General features: G+C 55.8%; 1 protein-coding gene across 2 annotated transcripts in view; it reads left to right on the forward strand.

The window, feature by feature from the left end:
* The window catches only part of CA9 (carbonic anhydrase 9), a 38,013-nt gene that overhangs the window by 6,949 nt on the left and 7,779 nt on the right, over nt 1-23,285 (forward strand). Inside the window, exons 2-8 of one of the 2 annotated variants that reach the window (XM_032800968.2) lie at nt 7,101-7,130; nt 12,528-12,698; nt 16,283-16,425; nt 17,744-17,836; nt 18,348-18,414; nt 18,953-19,110; nt 19,355-19,496. In XM_032800968.2, coding sequence (XP_032656859.1) covers nt 7,101-7,130; nt 12,528-12,698; nt 16,283-16,425; nt 17,744-17,836; nt 18,348-18,414; nt 18,953-19,110; nt 19,355-19,496 — 804 coding nt within the window. The remainder of the gene's footprint in view (nt 1-7,100; nt 7,131-12,527; nt 12,699-16,282; nt 16,426-17,743; nt 17,837-18,347; nt 18,415-18,952; nt 19,111-19,354; nt 19,497-23,285) is intronic. The other variant, XM_032800970.2, reaches the window with a different exon arrangement.

The following is a 23,285-nucleotide window of genomic DNA, read 5'->3' on the forward strand; positions in this document are numbered from 1 at the left end:
CTGTTGCTATGATAGTCCAGGCATACAGATCTTTTCTTTACCAGGAAAGGAAGGGCTGATGAAGCTCAGCCCCCAGTTGCTATGATTGAGACAGGTTACCAGCCATTCTGTACAGCTACTGGGAATACTGGGTCATTCCTATTTTACTCAGGTGCTCTGGCCAGTCTCACCTGAGGCTAGCCAGGACGCACCCATGGGCTGATGGTGACAATGGATATCAGTCATATTGCACTGTCTGCCCCAGGAGGGAGAAAGCTAATACGGCTCTTCACGCTGCAGCATTGTGTCTACCAGCAGCATTCAGTAGACAAGGTGACATTGAAGGAAGTCAAGAACTATTTATTTCCTTCTTTCACATGGTGGGGGGGGGGGAGTAAAATGAGGCTATTCCTGACCACCACCCGGACAATGTGTTTGAAGCTACAGGCACTGGGACTCAGCAAGAATGCAATATTTTCGGAGAATGCTGTGGACTGGGGATAGCTGGATCCTCAGACCCCTCCCTTATTAGCTTCCATTTTGGAGTCTCTGGCTTGCGTTACGCTTGTCACACAGCACTGTGGAGCCTGGAGATTTTTTTCAAACGCTTTGGATTTCGTCTTCCGTAATGAGCTCTGATAGACAATTTGTTCCCCATACAGCGATCATCCACTACTTCCTGTACACGTCCATGCTGGAGTCTTTTGGATTTGGGACGCATCGCCACCCGTGCGATCAGAGCTCCATGCTGGCAACAGGAAATATAATTCAAAGTTCACGGGCTTTTCCTGTTTACCTGCCCTGAGTCCGAGTTCAAGATTTCGTGGCTTTCCAGAGCGGTCACAATGGTGCACTGTGGGATACCTCCCGGAGGCCAATAATGTCGATTTCCATCCACACTATTCCGAAGTAATACTATCGATTTTAGCGTCACTCCTCTTGTTTTGTAGGAGTACAGAAATAGATTTAAAGAGCCCTTTAAATCGATTTAAAGAGCACTGTAGTGTGGACGGGTACAGCGTTAAATCGATTTAATGCTGTTAAAATCGATTTAACGGCGTAGTGTGGACCAGGCCTCAGGCACTGCCATGATGAGCCTCCTCAAAATGCCTGACAGAGAGAGCGATTTCTGGTGGCACTTGGGTGTGTGCAGTGACGAGGAGAAAGTGGCTGAAATTAACACAGAGGAGCTTTAGGCTGAATCTCAGGCTGCCAGAGGAGGGTCTCCCTGAGCAGGGCCCTGTCATCTTCAGCATTTCTCGCTGGACTTGAGAGAAGCCTAGAGAATGTGCTGGTGGCTGATGCCTGCCTTGACTCTGGGAATGGGCTGGGACAGGGTGACAGCTTGTCTTGCTTCTCTGATTCTTTGAGCTCAGTGGCAGCTGAACATGCCTTGTGTGCAGCTCACTCTGCTGAGTTCCCTGGCTGGGATTCTCACCAAAGAAAATCTTGGCCCTGTGAAGGGGTGACCTAGCCGGTGGGGGACCAGATGAACTTTCACTCATGGCTTTTGAAGTTATAACCAATGACTGAAGCCTCACTCCTCCTGAGAGATAGGTAAAGGATAGTCAGTGATCATGTGACCCACCACTGAACTGAGTCCACCTCTGGTGTGGTGTGTGGCAGCTGTTCAACAGTGAATAGCAATGCTTCTCAACAATTTCTGACTGGAAGAAAACTGTACTCGACTGCAAGTAGAGGGGGAATTTAGGTGGCAGGCTATAATTACCTGCACAGGATTTGGGCCAGGGCCCCAGTGTTACCATCCCTTGTGCAAAGTGCTGGGGGATTGTTAAATTCCACAAGTGGCCAGGCTCTTGGTATTACAGCCTCTCCAGCAGTGCCTCTTTGCCCCACACTGGGGCATTGGGTCAGTGCGGAGGCAGAGAGAGGCACCCCAGTCACCCATGCCATGATGGGCAGTACCTAGGTGTGTCGTTGAGGTGCCTCATGCAGGTGCTGATCAGGCCCAGTGCTACAGAAGCTTGTGAGAGCTGATGGGATCACAGCATAAAGTGGCCTGGCCAGAGGCTGTGATGTTACTGGGAGACCCCATTGTAGGGGCAGGCTGGGGCAGGCCGGTGGTTCTCACAGTCACGCTGCCTGGCAGGAGCTCACAGCCCCTCCGGGGGCCCAGAGCGCTGGTTGCACGGCAAGCTGAGGCTGCGGGGAAGGGGGGACAGCAGACGAGGGGATGGGGGCAGGCTCCCCAGCTGGGAGCTCAAGGGCTGGGCAGGACAGCCCTGCAGGCCGTAGTTTGCCCACCTTTGCCCTAGTTGGATCCCATTGTGAGGGGTGAGGACAAGGCCAGCTCCCAGCTACTCCCTTGTGCTGCTGCTGGCATTGTCTGTGTCCTGGAGCTCCTCATGCTGCAGCACTGTGCTCCCCACCCAGTGTCTGATACCAGCTGGGGAACAGGGATCCTGCTGCTGCTCCTCTACCCCCTGGGCATGAGGGAGAGGGACAGTCTGGCCATAGGTAAATACAAGTGTTGGGGTCTCCTCCCGTGCACTCCCTTTTGTCATGCCTACCTCCAGTGTGGAGCCCTGTATACTCCCCTTTGGGGTGCAGCCTTTCCGTGAGGTGAGGCAGGGGATTGTGGGGCAAAGCTGAGTGAGTGTGTGTGGAATAGACTCTGCTGGGAACAATGGGAATGCAGCCTCCTGGCCTCTGCTTCCATCACATCCCTGAGTGACTGCAGGGCCCAGTGCTCATTGCCAAGGCAACCAGTGCAGCGAGACCTGATTCCTCTCTTTGTGTATGGGCCAGGCAGGGGTCTGGGGGGAAGGAGCACGATCATCTCAGCACTGAGCGAAGGAGGGGCTTGGAGACAGGACAGGGGCAGGAGAAGGCAGCATTGGAAGAGTTCTCTAAACACATCTGCTCAATGTGCAGCCGCAGTCAAAAAGATTAACAGACTGCGAGAAACAGTTAGGAAAGGGAGAGATATTAAGACAGAAAATATCATCATGCTACTATATAAATCCATGGTGCCCCCATATCTTGAATACTGCATGTGGCTCTGTTTACTCCATCTCAAAAAAAGGTAAACTGCAATTGGAAAAAAGTACAGAAAAGGGCAACAAAAATTATTAAGGGGATGGAACTGCTTCTGTATGAGGAGAGATTAAAATAACAGGGACTGTTCAGCTAAGAAAAGAGATAGCTAAGGGGGAGGTCTGTAAAATCATGAGTGGTGTGGAGAAAGTGAACAGGGAAATGTTCTTTACCCCTTCACATAAGTATTTCTTCACACAATGCACAGCCAGCCTGTGGAACTCCTTGCCACAGGGTCAGTGTGGGGAGCAGGGACTGGCAGCTGGAGAGACTCTAGGACCTCTCAGAGTAGTAGCCATGTTAGTCTGCATCTGCAAAAAGAACAGGAGTACTTCCGAAGCACTTAGAGGAGAGGAAAGTGATCAAGAACAGTCAGCATGGATTCACCAAGGGCAAGTCATGCCTGACTGACCTAATTGCCTTCTAAGAGGAGATAACTGGGTCTGTGGATGAGGGGAAAGCAGTGGATGTGTTATTCCTTGACTTTAGCAAAGCTTTTGATACGGTCTCTCACAGTATTCTTGCTGACAAGTTAAAGAAGTATGGGCTGGATGAATGGACTATAAGGTGGATAGAAAGCTGGCTAGATCGTTGGGCTCAGCGAGTAGTGATCAACAGCTCCATGTCTAGTTGGCAGCCGGTTTCAAGTGGAGTGCCCCAAGGGTTGGTCCTGGGCCTGTTTTGTTCAATATCTTCATTAATGATCTGGAGGATGGCGTGGACTGCACTCTCAGCAAGTTTGCAGATGGCACTAAACTGGGAGGAGTGGTAGATACACTGGAGGGTAGGGATAGTGTTACTGAAATGTCGGATCTGCCTATCTGAGAGCCAATAACAGCCTGACAGGGATAAGGAAAGATGCTTTATTCTGCAGAAGAAAGGAGAGCCTTGCACCTTGGTACAAAGACTCTGCCTCACACAATTTTTACAAACTTTTTATACACTTTCAGACAAAGACGCTTGCTGAGTTAACACTTGGTTGATGGTTGTCAAACCCCGCACTCTGTTATCTGGTTAGTGAAAACCGGTTTGGAGCGAGTTTCTTCTGCTTTAAGGCAGAAGAGAAAAGATAGTTCAAAATGTTACCGAAATGTCAGGTCTGCCTAGCTGAGAGCCAATAACAGCCTGACAGGGATAAGGAAAGAAGTGGGCTACCTTCCCCTTGAGCCTGTGACCAAACCCTTCGGTTTGATGTCAGAACCCAAACCTTTTTCCCTTTGAATGCCTGTTGATCTTACAGTAAAGGCCCTGTCTAGGAGGCAAGGGGGTTTCTGGGCGTTCTCAGAGACATTCAAAGGGGAAAAGGTTCCGGTTCTGACATCAAACCGAAGGGTTTGGTCACAGGCCTCAAGGGGAAGGTATCCCACTTCTTTCCTTATCCCTGTCAGGCTGTTCTTGGCTCTCAGCTAGGCAGACCCGACATTTAGGTAACAATAGGATACAGAGGGACCTGATGAGGTTCAACAAGGACAAGTGCAGAGTCCTGCACTTAGGACAGAAGAATCCCATTCACTGCTACAGACTAGGGACCGAATGGCTAGGAACCAGTTCTGCAGAAAAGGACCTAGAGGTTACAGTGGACGAGAAACTGGATATGAGTCGCCAGTGTGCCCTTGTTGCCAAGAAGGCTAACGGCATTTGGGGCTGTATAAGTAGGGGCATTGCCAGCAGATCAAGGGACGTGAACATTCCCGTCTAGTCGACATTGATGAGGCCTCATCTGGAGTACTGTGTCCAGTTTTGGGCCCCACACTACAAGAAGGATGTGGAAAAATTGGAAAGAGTCCAGCGGAGGGCAACAAAAATTATTAGGGGGCTGGGGCACGTGACTTATGAGGAGATGCTGAGGGAACTGGCAGGGCTGGCTCTACAGTTTTCGCCATCCCAAGCAGCGCACCGAATTTTACGCCCGGGGTGTAAAATTACCTGCCTAGCCTCCTCCCTACTCCCGTTTATATGCCCCAGGAGCACATGATCTGGAGTTTCTGTATCTCATTAGGAATGTAGGGAAAAGTGTAGCCTTCCTGCTAAGCTAAACATCTTCAGGCCTTACTCTTCAAGAGCACTGACCCAGAAGAGGTTGAGGGTGGAGAAGGAGTGGCTTTGGAGATAGCTGGGCACATGGCAGAGTGTTTTATACAATTTCTCAGTGCATGGCAAACACTGCCATTTCATCAGACTCAGATCACTTAAAAATGGCCTAAATTTCTGGAATGTTCCAGATGCATCAGGTTGGGCTGAGTGAGCAGGAGAGCGACTCTCCGAAGGGGCCTTTCTCAGCATGTGTCTTAGAGAGGAGCTGGCCCTGATGCTACAGGGAGTCTGCCAGCTCTCACCTGAGTGCAGTGGTGGCTTTAGGGTTAGTGTGGCCCTGCGCACAGCTTCATTTTCGCACACACCCCTTCGGGACCCAGCCATGAAAAAGAACATTCTCTCTTATCTCCCCCAAGTTTTTCATTCATTTTTTTCATAGAATCATAGAATATCAGGGCTGGAAGAGACCTCAGGAGGTTATCTAGTCCAACCCCCTGCTTAAAGCAGGCCCAACACCAACTAAATCATCCCAGCCAGGGCTTTGTCAAGCCGGGCCTTAAAAACCTCTAAGGATGGAGATTCCACCATCTCCCTAGGGAACCCATTCCAGTGCTTCACCACCCTCCCAGTGAAATAGTGTTTCCTAATATCCATCCTAAACCTCCCCCACTGCAACTTGAGACCATTGCTCCTTGTTCTGTCATCTGCCACCACTGAGAACAGCCTAACTCCAGCCTCTTTGGAACCCCCTTTCAGGTAATTGAAGGCTGCTATCAAATTCCACCTCACTCTTCCTATCCGCAGACTAAATACCCCCAGTTCGTTCCCTCAGCCTCTTCTCGTAAGTCATCTGCCCCAGCCCCCTAATCATTTTTGTTGCCCTCTCTCCAGTTTGTCCACATCTCTTCTGTTGGAGGTGGGGAGGAACCAAAACTGGATGCTATACTCCAGGTGTGGCCTCACCAATGTCGAATAGAAGGGAATAATCAGTTCCCTCGATCTGCTGGCAATGCTCCTACTAATACAGCCCAATATGCCGCTGGCCTTCTTGGCAACAAGGGCACACTGCTGACTCATATCCAGCTTCTCATCCACTGTAATCCTCAGGTCCTTTTCTGCAGAATTGCTGCCTAGCCATTCAGTTCCAGGCCTGTAGCAGTGCATGGGCTTCTTTCACCCTAAGTCCTTGTTGAACCTCATCAGATTTCTTTTGGCCCAATCCTCCAATTTGTCTAGGTCACTCTGGACCCTATCCCTACCCTCCATCATCCTTCTCCTATATTATAAGTAATAGGAAGTAAATGAAAATAAAGTGATGTACCTTGATTGGGACAGGGGGTTGGGGTGCAGGAAGAGGTGTAGCGGTTGGGCTCTGGAAGGGAGCTTGGGTGCTGGGTGTAGGCTCTGGGCTAGGGTAGGGGGGTTGGGGTGCAGGAGGAGTCAGGGGGTGGCATTTACCTTGAGCGGCGTGGCTCTCAGAGCGACCAGCACACCACTCTGGCAGCGGCCCCTAAGCGGGGGATCCGGGGGTGGGGGGGTGTCTCTGTGCGCCACTGTCTGCAGGCGCCGACACCACAGCTCCCATTGGCCACAGTTCCTGGCCAAAGGGAGCTGCAGAGTTGGTGGCTGGGGTGGAAGCAACGCGCAGAGACACACACTCCGCAGGGACATGCCAGCCACTTCCAGGAGCAGTGTGGGACTACCAACCACAGAATGCAGGCAGCCTGCCTGCCTGAGCCCTGCTGTGCTGCCGGCTGGGACTCGGGGGCTGGTTGTCAGATGAGATTTGTCCTGCATTTTGTGGGGTTCCCACTCACTGGGGGCCCCGTGCCTCTTCACTGTTTGTTTCATGGTAAATCTGCCTCTGCCTGAGTGAGAGGAGGGGGGAGGAGGAGAAACTAGGAGGGAGCTGGGATCAAGTGTGGGGCAGTCCAGCTGGGCGGGGATTGGAGGGCTGCCTGGAACTGGTTTGTTTGCTGCCAGCTCGTGGCTTCCACTCATTCTCTCTCTGTCTCTCTTTTCTTTTCAAGGTCCTGGCCACGGTCACTGGAGCTATGCAGGTAAATACACTGTGGTTATTCGTACCCTTTCATATCACACAGCAGGCCCTGGGCCCATGCCAGCCATGGTTAATTATTACAGGGCTGCCTTGCTCATGCCCATGCTCTGCCGTGCCCTGCCCCTGTTCAGCAGCAGGGGTCGGTTCTGGTACCAACCTCAGAGGGCCTCGCAAGCATTTCTGGGGCCTGACAGACCCAGGGAGAGGTGGGAGCTGCTCAGATTCAGATAAGAGAGAGTGACCTGTCAGGAGCTGTGGGCCCCACCCTGCACATCTGCTCTGCATTCCCACAAGCTAAAAGGTTCATTCACTCACTGAGCTGGACTTCACCCACCCCTGGGGTCACTGGGAGAGGCAGGTCCCATGTTCAGGCAGATCTAGGGTTGCTCCCTCTGCTGGAACGTCGACCCCTGGCTTAGAGGCATCTCCTCTCTTATGGGGTGTTGACTCACCAGTCCTGTGTCCCCTGCCATATGCACTCTGCTTTGCAGCGAGGCTGGCGTGCCGCTCCCTGCTCATAGGGAGGTGCCCCAGGGCACAAGCCAGGCTCCTGATCCTGTGCCTGCCTGGTGAACTGGCTGTTCTGCTGCCCGCAGGGACAGCCCATCTGGATAGAGAGTTCCTCACATCTCTGGCATCCCACGCCTCTGAGGCCTTTAACCAGGGCTAGGGCTGGAAATCTCAGCTGTTCCAACAGGACCTTCGCTTTGCTCCTTGGGCTTCCTGGCTCCCCTTATTCCACCATGCCGGGCTCCTCTGCTTCCTTCTATGCTGGGTTTCCTTGCTCCTCTCTTCACCCATCCCATGCAAGCCGCAGTCCTCCCCACATTCACACAAAGGCCCTAGTCACCATTATCCTGAGCCTTGTGTCTCATTTGCCCTATAAATCAGAGTGAGGACACCTTACACTCACTTTGCACTGGTGTCAGTGACAACACAAGGTGCAGGGGACTGGTGAATTAGGACCCAAAATGTGAATTGGGCCCTATAGAAATGTCTCACTCAGACTTGCCAGTGGTCAGATCTGCCCCTCCTAAGGCCCAGGGACAGGCTGGAGGTGGGGGGAGGTCCAGGACCTCTTATGTCAGGATTGTACACTAGCCCAAAGAAGGCTAAATGCATCCCTGTGTCTCCACCCATTCAGTTAGCATGTTAGCACTAAGGGGGGGCATTGGGTGCGGCGCCGAGCCGTGTTGGTCAAAGGCCCGTTAGCGCTAAGGGGGTGTTTGTGATGGAGTAGGGGCTGTCTGTGTGGGGAATGGGAGAGCAGGGGAGGACTTTAGGGGATGGACTATACTAGAGCCTGTAACCTGAGCTAGGTAAGGGAGGGGAAAGGTCAACACCTTTGCCCGAGAAGGAGGAAAAAGGAAGGGGCTGGCAGGAGGGAGGTTGTTTTCAGTTTGGGTTTGGGGCTGTGTGGGCGGAATTCAGGGTATCCTAGCTAGGATCCAAGCACCCTGAAAGCCCAGAAGGACTCGAGTGAGGGGTCCTGACAGTGCCAACAAGCTCTGCTGTAACCTGCGTTCCTGTTGTCCAATAAACCTTCTGTTTTACTGGCTCGCCAAGAGTCACTGTGAGTCCAGGAAGAGGGGTGCAGGGCCGGACTCCCCCACACTCTGTGACAATGTTCAGTGCGGCACTGAGCTGTGTTGGCCAAAGGTCCATTAGCGCTAAGGGGGGCATTGGGTGCAGCGCTGAGCTGTGTTGGTGAAAGGCCCGTTAGCGCTAAGGGGGGCATGTTCGGTGCAGCGCTGAGCCGTTTTGGCCAAAGGCCATTTGTGCTAAGGGGTTCTGTGCAGCGCTGAGCCACGTTGGCCAACACCCGGGTGTGTGAGCTCACAGTGGCTTTACTCATGTTTCACAGCACCAGGGTTGTACTGAGCTATTTGCAAACAGCGACAGCCTGCGACTTGCTGCCGCATCCCGGCTCGTGGGGTTTGCCTGTATGCGAGTGCAGCATGATACTAAGTGGGAGTGTGAGCAGCTTGTGGGGATAAAGCGGGGGAGCTGCCAAAGGGGAATAGCTGCGAAGAGTGGGGTGGGGGAAACGTGGCAAGGAGTGGGGTGGGGCGAAGGGTTTAGAGTGAGCTCTAGAGGAGGAGAGTTTAAATTCATCTCCTACAAGGCATGGTTTAGCATGTGCACACTGGGGAGTCTCCTTCAGAGCACCAGTTTAGGATTAGCATATGGGCAATAATTATTGAAGGTGAGCACTTGGAACGAAGGGGGCTAGGGGAAGAACCCAGAGACAGAGCCCTCCCTAGGGTATGGCAAATCGGGCAACTGCTCCGGGCTCATGCTTTCGGGGGGCCCTGTGCTTCGTGAGGAGGCAGGCGGGGAGGTGGGCACAGGGAGAAGCCACCCCCACCAACCTCCCCCTCCCCGCAGCGCCTCTCCTGCTTGCCAGCAGGCCCTGTCAATCAGCACCTCCCCCTCCCTTCCAGTGTCAGGAAGCACTGTGAGGGAGGGGGCAGAAATGGGTGGGTAAGAGGTGGGGCGGGGTGGGAAGGTGGGGTGGGCAGAGCGGGGGTGGGAAAAGGCGGGTCAGAAGTGGGGCCTTGGGGGAAGGGTTGGAGTGGGGGATGAGCCTGGGTAGAGCCAGTGGGGGCACCACCTGGCAGATATAAACTCTGCCCTATGTCCCGGGCCCCACACTCCTATGGGACAGCCCTGCCCAGGGAGCACGTCTATTAAATAAGCACCAGTGGGACTACTGGCACAGGGGTTCAAGGGAGGGTGAGCTCCATGGGGGAACAGTCCAGGGTACGTGCCCAGAAAGGGAACAGTGAAGGCTGAGCACATGGGTGAAGCAGTCGATCAGGATAAGCACCGGGGGTGGAAATGTTCAGGGTAGACACCCATGGAGAACCAGAGTAAGTCTCCTCTGTGCTCACTTTAAACCAGTTCCTGGGTATTCATCCTAAACCAGGCCGCTGGTCTGCTTACTCTGCTTCACTCCATGTAGGGGAGAAACATGTAAACGCTGTCCCATGAGGCCGTCCTATCGCTCTTCACTATGCTAACGCTAACTGCACCTCTCTGAGTGCTCTGCCTGAGCCGGTCACCTCTCATGCCCCACTAAATATTTCCTCCCTGGATACTCCCTCTCAAATTCTTCTAATACAATCCTGAGGCTCTTCCCTACATGCTCATCCTACCCCGTTCCCTGGGTGCTCCTGCTAAACAGCTCCCTAAGCGTCCATGCCAAACTTCTCTGCCCTTAATGCTTGTCCCTGGGTGTCCATTGTAAAGCTCTCTTCTCAGGTGCGCCCCTAAATGATTCCCCAATGGTTTCACCCTACATTGTTCCTCTCTGGATGCTTACACCTGTTCATTGACTGTTTGCCCTACACTGCTCATCCCTTGGTCCCTGCCCTAAACCGTTCGGTGAGGGTTCACTCTAAATTGCTCCATCTCTGGGATTCACTCAAAAAACATTCGTCCAGCATTCACCCTAAAGTACTGCTCCCCACGTGCTCACGCTGAATCATTCCCTGGGTGTTTTCCCTTAATTGCTCCTCCTGGGGTGTTCACCCTAAACCAAGCCATTGGCGTTCACCATAAACCTTCTTCCCAGGTGTGTGCCCTGAACAGTTCCCCAGGCACTCACTCTGAGCTACTCTGCCTAGCAATACACACCATGAATTGTGCTCTGTGGGTGCCACCCTTCTCTACTCCTCCCCCCAGCGCTCACCCAAAATGTCCCCCAGGTGCTCAGCCTAACCTGTTCCTCCTTAGGAGCTCCAGCTAAACCTTGTACTGGGGTAACTAGGAGCAACCTGTGACACCAGTATCTCTGCTTCCATCTAGAGCCCTGCACAGGACTTTTAAACATCCTGCTTCCGCCAGCATGGCAGCATGTCCTGCGGGACCTGTGGGATCCCAGTCCCTCTGCAGGGCTCTACCAATAAGAGAAAGAGCCCATTTACTGAGCCCCAGCAGGGAAACCCAGAAATCTTTATAGGCATTCAAAATCCAGGAATAAGGAATAGCAAAAGTAAGCCAGCCAAAAAATAATATTGGCTCAAATCCAACATACACAGCCTAACAGGTCTTAAAGCAGATACGTGCCTAGGCAGGGCTATGCTGGCCATGGGTCCCCCAGAAGTGGTGACGCACGCACGCACGCACGCACACACACACACATACGTGTGTCTTCGGGCACAACTCTTGTAGACGCACACGGAAATGGGTGTCTTTGGGCACAGCTCCTGTAGACGCACACGGAAATGGGTGTCTTTGGGCACAGCTCCTGTAGACGCACACGGACATGGGTGTCTTCGGGCACAGCTCCTGTAGACGCACACGGACACGGGTGTCTTTGGGCACAGCGCCTCTAGACGCACACAGAGACATGGCTCTGTCTGTCTCGCTCTCATGCACACAGAAGGGCTTCATGTGTACATACACATGTTTGGCCATGGACTCAGGTCCCTGTGTTGCCTGGCTGTGTGCACGTGGAAGAGATGAGGCTTGCTCTCTGGTGCCGCCTTTGAGTTCCTGGTGCTGCTCACTGTGCAATGAAGTCCCGTTGCCCACAAAACCACCAGCATGTTTCCATTCATGGCCATAGCTCTGCTGCTGCATGTTTCTCCCCCACATATGACTTATGTTAGCAGTTTTGCCTCATGTCTCTGACCTGGCCAGCCAGGCTGCCTCTGAAAGGGCCATGAAGGGCAGGGCAGCCAAGCACGCGCTTAGTGACAGGGAGGGAGCAGCACAGCTGCGCCAGGAGCATGTCTCTCTCTGCCAGGATCAGGCTTTAAATCATCATCTCACAGCTTGTCCAGCTACTCCTTAAAATAGATGCTCCTGGCAGTGCACCATGTGCAGAGCCCCATCCTGGGACAGCTGCACAGAGATTCCAGCAGCTTCTGAGCCCAGCACAGTCTGCTGGCAGAGCAGGCCCTGGCCATCAGCTTCTGTCTGGGCAGGAAGCAGCAGCACAGCGCTGCGCCTGCAAAGGCTTCTGAGCAATTCTAGAGGGAGCTAGCACAGGGGAGCAGCACCCCAATACACAATGCTCAGGGCAGGTACCACAAGGCGGGGGCGAGAGGATGCTTGTACTGTCCGTTCCCTCTCCTCCACCATTCCAGAGTAAAATTCAGGGGTAAGTGGCCATCAGCGAGACGGACTGAGTGTGAATAAACACACTGTGCTGCACCCAGGCCCTCTGAGTGGCCAGCACAATCCCGGTGGCACACGCTTGTCAGGAAGCACCAGTGTTTGCAGCTGAGCTCCCCACAGGCCCCTAGTTCACTCAGACCTCTAACATCACCATCCCGTGAGTGCTGCAGCCTCTGCTGGTGGGCCCGGAGTCTTCCTGCACCCTCTTCTTCCCTGGCAGGCCCCCCTCCCCCCACAGGCTCTCCCATGTGTCTCTCTCTTCCCTGCACAGATAAGGACGAGTGGCAGTTGGAGGTCCCATTCTGCGGTGGGCAGATGCAGTCTCCCATCAATATTGACACCAATTCCACAAACTTCAGCCGTGAGCTGCAGCCTGTTGTGCTGGCAGGTTACAACCTGGACCCCAGTGAGCAGCTCAGCCTAATGAACAACGGCCACACAGGTCAGTGCCAGGGGCTGAGCTGTGTGTGCTGGGCTCACAGGGCGTGTCACTCGCGTCACAGGATGCTCAGATGAGACAGGATATTTTGAGACATTTCTCATAGATTAGTCCCGGCCTCTTCCAGCAGGGGGCTCTGTGGGGAGTGGGGCAGGAGCACTCGCTGGAGGGCTCCCAGCTACTCCAGCCCTGGCCTCTGCCAGCAGGGGGTGCTCTAAGGAGTGGGGCAGGGTGCTGGCTGGGGCGGGGCTCCCAGCTACTCCAGTCCCAGCCTCTGCCAGCAGGGGGCACTCTAAGGAGTGGGGCGTGGCGCTGGCCGGGGTAGGGGGGCTCCCAGTTACTCCAGTCCCAGCCTATGCCAGCAGGGGACACTCTCGGGAGTGGGGCAGGGTGCTGGCTATTGGGGGAGCTTAGGGTTGCCAGGTGTCCAGTTGCTGACCGGAACGCCCAGTCGAAAAGGGACCTTGGCGGCTCCAGTCAGCACCACTGACTGTGCTGCTGGGCTAAGGCAGGCTAGTCCCTTCCTGTCCTGGCACCACACTGGGCCCCTGGAGTGGCCAGCAGGTCCGGCTTCTAGACGGGGGGGGGGGGGTGGATGGGGCGCCATGTGCTGCCTCCACCCCGAGCACTGGCTCCCCACCCCCATTGGCTGGGAGCCACGGCCAATAGGAGCTGGGGGAGCAGTGCCTGGGGGTGAGAGCAGCGCATGGAGCCTCCTGTCTCCCCCTCTGCCTAGGAGCTGGACCTGCTGGCCGCTTCCGGGGCGCACCACAATACCAGGACAGGCAGGGAGACTGCTGACCCCCAGAAGCCACAGGAGGTAAGCCCTGAGTCCCAGCCATCAGCCCCAACCCCCCTGTCCTGGCCCTGAGCACCTCTCAAACCCAGAGCCCCCTCCTGCACCCCAAAGCTCTCATCCTTGGCTCCACCCCAGAGCCCACACCCCCAGTTAGAGCCCTTACCCCCTCCTGCACCACAAACCCCTGCCCCAGCCCAGTTGAGTGAGGGTGCGGGAGAGCGAGCCATTGAGGAAGGGGGACTGTAGTGAGTGGAGGGGCAGGGCCTTGGGGAAGTCGGGGGACAGGGGGCAGGGCCTCAGGGCAAGGGCAGGGGCAGGGCAAGGGTGTTCAGTTTTGTGTAATTAGAACAGGGGTGGCCAACCTGAGCCTGAGAAGGAGCCAGAATTTATGAATGTACATTGCCAAAGAGCCACAGCAATACATCAGCAACCCCCCATCAGCTCCCCACACCTTGCTTCCAGATCCTCCCACCCACTAGCAGCCCCACCAATCAGCGCCTCCCCCTCCCTCCCTGCACCTCCCGATCAGCTGTTTCATGGCGTGCAGGAGGCTCTGGGGGTGGGGGAGGAGCGAGGGCATGGCAGGCTCAGGGGAGGGGGCAAGAAGGGGTGGAGTGGGGGCAGAGCCTGTGGCAGAGCCAAGGGTTGAGCAGTGAGGCCCCCCTGCCCCCCCAGCACATTGGAAAGTTGGCGCCTGTAGCTCTGGCCCTGGAGTCGGTGTCTATACAAGGAGCCGCATAGTAACTTGTAAAGAGCCACATGTGGCTCCAGAGCCACAGGTTGGGCATCCCTGGATTAGAAAGATGGCAACCCTAGGGGAGATCCCGGCCACTCCTGTCCCAGCCTTTCCCAGCAGGGGGCACTGTGGGGAGCAGGGGGGCAGGAGAGCTGGCTGTGGGGGGAGCTCCTCGCTACTCCATCCTGCTCTCTCCCAGCAGGGGGCACTGTGGGGAGCAGGGGGGCAGGAGAGCTGGCTGTGGGGGGAGCCCCTCGCTACTCCGTCCTGCCCTCTCCAAGCAGGGGGCACTGTGGGGAGCAGGGGGGCAGGAGAGCTGGCTGTGGGGGGAGCCCCTCGCTACTCCGTCCTGCTCTCTCCCAGCAGGGGGCACTGTGGGGAGCAGGGGGGCAGGAGAGCTGGCTGTGGGGGGAGCTCCTCGCTACTCCATCCTGCTCTCTCCCAGCAGGGGGCACTGTGGGGAGCAGGAGTGCTGGCTGTGGGGGAAACTCCTGGTTTTACAGTTCCAGTCTCCCCCAGCAGGCCCCACTGGGTAAGCTCTGGGCTCACTGTTCTGCCCCTCCCAGTGAAGGTTCCCTGACTGTCCTAGAGTTTCATAGATTCCTGGATAGCAAGGCCAGAAGGGACCATCAGATCCCTAGTCTGACCTGCTCTGTGGCGCGTGTCCTTGAATCCTACCACAGTCCCCTGCTCTGAGCCCCAGAACTTGTGTTTGGCTAAAGCAGCTTCCAGAAAGGCAGCCAGGCTTGAAGATGTCAAAGAGACAGGGAGTACAGCACTGTCTCTGGCAGTGTGTGCCAGGTCTTAATGATGTTAAAAAAATTCTTCCAAATTTGTGCCTAATTTCTAATTTGAATTCATGTGTTTTCAGCTCCTAGCCATTGGTTCTTGTTCTGCCTTTCTCTGCTACAGTAAAGAGCCTTTAGAACCTGTTATTTTCTTCCCAGGAAGGTACTTAGGGCTAAGGTATTTAGGTAAATACGGTTTTGTGTACATGGGAACGTGCAGGAAAATTAATCTGAATTAGCCAAAGGTATGAATTTAAAGTGGATTAGTTAAACTGCCTTGAACTCCTTTGTGGATGCTCTTATTCAGAATTAGCTTGGCCTTTTTTCAGTTTTGTTTAGTTCACTTTAATTCTGATTCAGAGTGTCCACACAGGGGTTTAACTAATCCACTTTAACCATTAGTTTCCTGAGTGTTCCCGTGCTCTAGACAAACCCTACACCATAATCGCATCACCGCTCAATCTCCTTTTTGATTACACAGATGGAGACATTTTCTGTAGCACTCAACTCATTTTTATAGATCTTTTCTTCACCCTCTCTAATTTTTAAATGTGGACCCCAGAACTGGACCCAAGTTCCAGTATCAGTCTCACCAGTGCCGTATACAAGGATAAAGGCACCTCCCTGCTCCTTTGCTAATCCCTTCATTAGCCTCTTGTCCCACAGTGTTGCACTGGGAGCCCCTGTTGAGTTGCTGGTGCACTGTAACCCCTAAATCCTTTTCAGAGTCACTGTTTCCCGGGACATATAACCTGGATTCCTTGTTCTTAGATGGATCCAGCTTGGAGTGATCCAGATTGGTCTGCGTGGCTGCCCCATTCTCATCCTTATCGTTTTGCCAATCTTTGTGCCATCAGCTGTGACTTACTGCCAGAGCATTAGTGAAACTGTTGAATAGTGTCAGGCCTTGAACTGATCCCTGCAGAACCTCACTCTACACTCCCCTGATCAGTGTGGATTCCCCATGGGAAGCTGTTTTTTGAGAACTGTTGGTTAGCTGGGGCATAATCCGTTTAACGTGCTCTATTGCTACTGTATAGTGCTGTTTTTAAGTTAGTGTCTCCATATGTTACAGCTTTACCGTTCCCTCTATCAACCAAACTCCTCATTGCCCCAAAGAATGAAATCAGTTTGTTTGATAGGACCTGTTTTCCATTAAACTACATTGACTATTTTCCATAACACACGTCTCTGTCTGGTGCCAGCGCCATGGTTCAGAGCCCCCCTCTGAATTCTCTACCCCTTCACTCCCTCACCCCTGCAGTTGTCCTTCGGCTGCCTGGCTCTCTGACTATTGCCAGCGGCTACCCACAGGAGTACAGAGCTATGCAGCTGCACCTGCACTGGGGCTCCCCAGAAGGGCCTGGCTCAGAACACACCGTGGATGGACGCCGCTATGATGGGGAGGTAAAGATCCATCGTGGGCCTTCCCCTCTTGCCTGCTACTCCCCGGGTGTGCCTCAGTTATTGGCTGTGATCACGTCAGTCCCACCTGCTCCAGCTGTCTGCACAGCATGAAGGGCTGGTGCCTTGAGGCGGATGTGGCACCCCCAGGTCACCGGCTGCCCTTTGTCCACGCTGCAGCTCCATTGGTGGGGAGGCTGCCACCCCTTTGCCCTCAGCGGAGTGCTCCGGCCAGTCTCTACTCTTGGCTCAGATCCTCTGAGAGCACAGTTCAAGTGCCCAGGAACCCAGAGGGAGGAATCATGCGCCTAGGGCTGAGCAACTGAAATAAAAGCAGAGTTTATGACACAGCCTGAAACATGGCAGCAGAGGGGAAATGAGGCGAAACTCCCTCATGGAAGGGACATTGTGCCAGCAGGGCGAGGGTAAGGAGAGAATGGCCTGGAGCCAGGCACTCAGTGCACAGCGCGGGGAAGGACCCACACACTCTGTGTACAGGATAAACAATCCATCCTGCTCTGCAGCCAGACTGCCCTGGTGCTAACCAGGTGCTGGGGCACAGGGAGTGCCCCCCCCCCAAGTCCAGGGCCCATCACAGCCCCCTTTAAAATTGCCCTAGGATGTGCCTGGGGGGGCACAAGCTTCCCCAGGGGACCTAGGTCCTAAGGAGGGGGCAACACAGAGCTCTCCAGTGCAGGCTGCCCTGTGCTGGAGGATGATTCAGCTTTTCCCCAGCACTCTGGCCTGCTCCCTGGCATGTGAGGGCCTGGGAGGGGGGACAGCTCGCTGTGCCCCCATCCTTGGCACCAGCCCAGAGCTGTGTGGTCAGAGAGCTCCTGGGACTGTTGTCTCATACACAAAGGTGTTTGCTGCCTGGGTCTGGTTCCCAGCTGGTTCTACCCATCCTCCCCCTGTTGCTGTTGGCACGGAGCCGCCAGGACCCAGTACATCAGGGAGGACAGGAGTTGGAGCTGGCTGCCAGATTGCTGCTTCCCCAGCTAGATGGACACCAGGGAGATGACCTTCAGCCCTGACCCATGTGCAGAAACCAGGGGAAGGCTGGTGGCAGGGCTCTTGGGGCAGCAGAGGCTGGCAGCAGCAGCACTCTCGGGTCACTGTAAAATGGTTTGGGGAGCTTGCCTGGTGCTGAGTGGGGGACTCTGGCCATGTGACCAAGCCCCAGGCACTGCTAATGGAGAGGCCCTAGTGCTGGGGCTGGCCAGACCTGGTGGGGTCACACTGGGACTGATGCAGGGCTGGTTGGTCCAGCACTCGCCCATGGCACAATGGAGCCTCAGGGGGTTTTGCGCTTTGATTCCAGATCCATATGGTTTATTACAACCCCAGCTGTGGCAGCATCAAAGAGGCAATGAAGCAACCCGGTGGCCTAGCAGTGCTGGCAGCTTTCCTGCAGGTGATGCCAATGGGGCAGCCCCTGGGAAGGTGGGGCGGGGGCAGTGCTGATTACTGGGCTGGGTGTGGCTGGGTAGGCGAGGACTGAGAGGGCATAGGCAGTTCTGAGATGGAGGAGAATAGGGGCAGAGGAGGGCAGGGGCTGTCCGGGAGGGAGGCCATGCCAGCGCAGAGCCGGGACATGCCCCGATTGCAGGGCCATGCTTGTGGTGGGAGGCAGGAAGTGCTCTGTGCACTGATCCAGGTTAGGTTAGGGGGAGGTCAGTAGTAAGTAATCACTGGTCAGTAGTAGGGTTCATGCTTTGATCCTGGTCAGGGGGTGCCAGGGCTGTGCTGGGGGATGTCCTGATCCCAGCCAGCTCAGTCAGGGAGGTCAGGGGTCACTCCTCTGCCTGTGACAGTGATATTAGTCCCATTTTCAGAGTGCCCCTGCTGTGACTCTGGCTCAATAGGCAGGAGACTTGCCCTTGCTGGCCCTGTGCTCTCACACCTGCTGAGTCTCTGTGTTACAGGTTGGGCCAGAGGACAACGTGCACTACCAGCCTCTGCTTGAGAAGCTTCACAAGGTCCAAGAGGAAGGTAAAGCGCTTGTGCACCTAATGCCCACCATGGGGCCAGCTAGGGGCAGCAGTGAGCTGCCTGCTGCAAGGAGAGGCCAGTGCATGCCAGACAGACAGAGGCAGGCAGCTCCTGTGAGATAGCCAGGCAATGAGTGGCCAGCTCAGCAGAGGCCTTTCGGGATTCCTGTTTCATCCCTCGGGATTCCCCAGACTCCCACTCTGCACCTGTCCCAATGACATGGCTTCCCTAGGGCCTTAGGCTCGTCCATCCAGGGCTTGTACAGACTGGCTGTGCCTGGCCAGGGCACTGTGCTTCTCCAGTGAAACCAGGGGTCAGTTCCCACAGTGACAGCTCACCCTCTCTGGGTGTGGGCTCCTGGGGACGTGCTGCCCAGGATCATGCTGCCCAAATTTGGATTCCCAGGGGCCTGTGCAGCTCTCGATTGTTGCTGTGCTCTAGTCCACGGAGCGGTGCTGCTCTGGATTGTGCTGTCTCTGTGTTCTAGAGCATGGAGACATGCTGCTCTAGAGCACAGGCAGTGTTTTTTTCCTTCCAGGCAAGGAAACCACTGTGGCTGGATTCAATATTGAAGGGTTGCTGCCCGCCAACCTAGGCCGCTATTACCGCTACAGCGGCTCTCTGACCACCCCTCCCTGCTACCAGACGGTGAACTGGACTGTCTTCAACCAGACGGTGCTGCTGTCCAAGGAGCAGGTCCGTTCGGGGGGTGAGGGCCTCCTTTTCGTCTCTTGGGAGTGGGTGGGACTGTCTGCAGGTGACTCTGCCACTCCTGTCACACTAGGAGCTGCGTGCCAGCACCAGCAATGGGTGGGGGCGGCCTGTAGGCCCCCAGAGACTTCCTGAAGCCAGCCCCCCTCGCACCAGAGCATCGAGGATGGCTGCGTTCATGAGGATCCCAGAGGCAGCTTAGTGACTCCGTTCAACCCTCCCTCTCCAGATCTTGCTGCTGGAGACCACACTGCAGGGAGACGATGACACGGACCTGCAGAACAACTTCCGGCTAACCCAGCCTCTGCATGGACGGAAAGTCCTAGCGAGTTTCCAGGCATCCCTCAGCCCAAGGCAGGTCCCGCTACCTGGTAAGGAGCTGTGGGATGGGGCTGGGCGGTTCTCTGCTGCATGCCACCCTGACACAAACATGCCTGGCAGAGCAGAACCAGGACGCTGGTGTTCCAGGAATGAATAGCTCTTGTAAGCAAGTGCCAGTGAGCGATGGGGCCACAACAATGCAATGGGCCTCACTGCTAACCTGACCTGTGGGGAGAGGCATCTTGGTCTCCATGGCCTGCTCTGTCCTGGCCTCACAGCTGACGTGCCAGCAGGGCACAAAAGGAATGTGTCTGAACAAATAGTCACAGCAAGTTGTTTGCAGTTTTTGCCAGCTCTCTTCGGGACCAGTCGTTCGGGTGCATGTCCCCAGCCCTGCTAGCCAAAGCCAGCTGGAACTGCAGGAGAGCAGGACAATTGCAACCCCAGAACACACCCTCCAGGCCCGGGGTATTTTGTGGCTCCCATTTCTGGGCCTGGCTATGCCCAGCAGTGCAGGGACATATCCTCTGCCCCATCTCAGAAAGGGCTTGGTCAGTTCAGCTTCTTTGAACCCTTACCTGGAACACCCGTGCCCCAGCTCAGGTGCTTGTTGATCTTCCTGACCCATCAGTGGTCTAGGAAAGCTGCAGTCTCCCTGCCCCACTCATGGAGCACTCAACAACTGAGGCTGGCCCAAGCAAGTGGGCCAAGCCCCAACGTGTCTTTGTGTCTCACCCACAGACAAAGCCACCCTGTGCATGATACAGCAAGTGTGTACCAGGCGATAACAGAACCATTAATGGCCTGTGATACTGCATTGGGTAAATATTTGCCTGGTGGAGCCCCATGATGTGTCACAAAGTCCTAGTGTTTCGGGCCCAGTTTCAGTTACTGCCTGTAGAGCAGACACTTGACCCACCACCAACCACATGTGCTGGTGGATGTGCCAGAGTCCTGGCACAGGAAGGGCAGCAGAGGCCTTGGAAATCGCAGTCACTGAGATCGCCCTTCCAGCATACGTCGTGCAGGTGAGGGTGGGTTTCAAGGAGAGACAGTGCAGGCACCCTAGAAAGAGGGGTCACACGCTGTGGGCTCAGTAAGCCCCAGGGATATCAATCCTGTTGCTGCCCAGCGTGAAGGAGGCAGCAGATTCACTGGAGAAGAATGTGTCCCTGACTCTGCCCCACAGGCGCCTTGATGGGGCCTGCTGGGAGTAATAAGGTCCCATCTGTATCTGCACAGATGTAACACGGATCCCCGAAGCAGTGAGGAGGGGAAGGTCTGGGTGCCCCACCTCCACAGGGGCAGCACGTGGGGCAGCACGAAACCACCAGTGGGCTCTGGCCAGTCCTGCTGCCTCAAACCAGGCCAAGCTGAACCCGTCTGTAACCCCTTAGCTGGGGCTGCTCTCTCAGTGCTTCCCACTCAGCAGCCCCGGTGCCCCAGGGAGACAGCAGGAGGGGGCGGGGTGACATGCTAACCGGCTCTTCCTCTGACGTCCCAAACATCACTGGTTAAAACAGGCTCTGGAGGGAATGGAGGCTGGGACACTCAGCCTCACAGGGAGAGGGGCTGTGAAGGGGCTGGCGCTATGATGGGCCACAGTGCCTCCTTGACTGCAGTGCCCATGGTCTGGACAGAGCTGCTGGCTTTGGGCAGACGTGGGAACGGGAATGGGCTGCAGCACTGTGAAGCCAGATTCCCTGTGCCTCCGAGAACATGGCCAGGCCCGGGCTGAGCTGCCTCCGGCCGCACATGAGACCAGGCAACTCTGTGGTGGCACTGAGCTTGTTGTCCGTATCAGGAGGCCCCAGCACTGCACATTGTGAGGGCAGGAGCTGCCCTAGCCATGGCTCCTAGGATCTGCCCGCCCGTTTCCCAGCCAGGCTTTGAGCACCTGGGGGCATAGTGCGAGTGATTCGTCTTCTACACCCTGGTTAGAGCTTGGCTGCTGCCTCGGGAAATGGCAGAGGATGATGAGTAGCATCCTTGCAGCTCTGTCCCCGCTATGGGCTTGCTCGAGGGATGTGAGGGGCTGTCTCTCGCAGCCGCATCAGCTCCCTCTGCAAGTGCCCTGGCTGAGGGGGCACGAAGGCCCCCTTGTGATGGTGTCTTGGGGGGTGGTGATGGTTAGCACAGGGCCATGTGGGTGCTGTTGGGCCCCCACCGCCCACCTGGCTGAGCTTGCTCTGCTTGCTTTGCTGTAGGCGCTGAACTGCAGCGAAAGCTGATGCCGTTGGTAACATGGCTGAGGGCTCATTTCCTGTGTGCCTCTTTAATTTCTGCTGGCTGGGCATCCGGGCTTCCGGCCCTCCTGGGATGGTGCTCACGCGCTGGGACCCTGGTGCAGCATGCACCCACAGGCCAGGGCTCTGCTGGAACAGCTCAGAGCCACTCACCCACTCTTGGGCTTCTATGGCTCCCAGATGTTAAAGGGCCCTGGAGGTTGGGGAGGGAGATGGCTAGGCCCAGATAATGCATCTCTGTTGTCTTTGGGGCAGGTGCCGCAGCTCAGAGGGACAGATTCCCTCTGGCAAGTTCCTAGCCCACTGGTTGCTGGGTGGAGAGGTCCCCAGGCTTAGTGGAAGGAGGCCCTCCCAGAGCAGTGCCCTCTGGCTCCAGCCTGGCCCTGGGCATCTCTGTCAGGCTGTAGCAGGGTGTCGATCTTGGCTCGGGGTTGTGAATGCGAGAGGGAAGAAGGTGCCTTTTGCTGTAGGGTTCAGGGCTTTCTTCGTGGCTGCCTGCTGCTCAGCATGACTCTTCCAGCCAGGCTGGGCCCAGGTCCCCAGTCTGAGCCAGACCCCTGTCTCTGCCACCCAGGTGCTGTGGGCAGTGCCTATGGCAGGGGTGGGCAAACTGTGGCCTAGGGGCTACATCTGGCCTTTCAGACATTTTAATCTGGCTCTTGAGTTCCTGCTGGGAAGTGGGGTTGGGGGCTTACTCCACACAGCTCCTGGAAGCAGCGGCACATCCCCTCTCCGGCTCCTATGCATAGGGACAGCCAGGGGGCTCCACATGCTGCCCCCACTCCAAGTGGTGCCCCCGCAGCTCCCATTGGCCAGCAAACAGGGCCAGTGGAAGCTGTAGGGGTGGCACCTGCAGATGGGGCAGTGTGCAGACCCACCTGGCTATGCTTCCACTAAGAGTCGGAGAGGGGACATGCCGCTGCTTCTGGGAGCTGCTTGAGGTAAGTGCCGCTCAGAGCCTGCACCACTAACCTCCTCCTGCACCCCAATCCCCTGCCCCAGCCCAGAGCTCCCTCCCACACTCTGAACTCCTCATTTCTGGTCCCACCTCAACCCCCCCACCCCCCAGCTGGAGCCCTCACTCACTCCTTCCTGCACCCCAATCCCCAATTTTGTGAGCATTCATGGCCCATCATACAATTTCCATACCCAGATGTGGCCCTTGGACCAAAGTTTGCCCACCCCTGGCCTACAGGCATGCAGTCCCAAAGGAGGCCGCGTCCCTGGCAGGGAATCAGGCAAAGCTGAGCCTAACAAAGGCTTGTGCCAAACACATGGGGCACAGCAGTCAGAGCACTGCCGTTACCTGCCTGGCCACTAATGCAGGGTCCTGCCCCATTAGTCAGGGCTTGGGGCGGGGCGGGCAGGAGCATTCTGGTAAGAGCCTAAAGCTGCCTGCATGGCGGTACGAGGGGCAGGGATGGCCTGGGCACAGGATTCGGCGCGTCCTTGCCACAGGAGGTTGAACTCAGTGAGTCTCTGGGCTGCTTACGGGATGAGGGGGGAGGAGGAGACTGTGAGGTTTGCTGGGACCAGGTTTGGGCTGTTCCTGGCTTCGGTGCAGGCACTCCAGGGGAGTTGCTAGGTATACCT

This window comes from Chelonoidis abingdonii, chromosome 6 (assembly GCF_003597395.2).
Source record: "Chelonoidis abingdonii isolate Lonesome George chromosome 6, CheloAbing_2.0, whole genome shotgun sequence".
NCBI classification, from domain to species: Eukaryota; Metazoa; Chordata; order Testudines; family Testudinidae; genus Chelonoidis; species Chelonoidis abingdonii.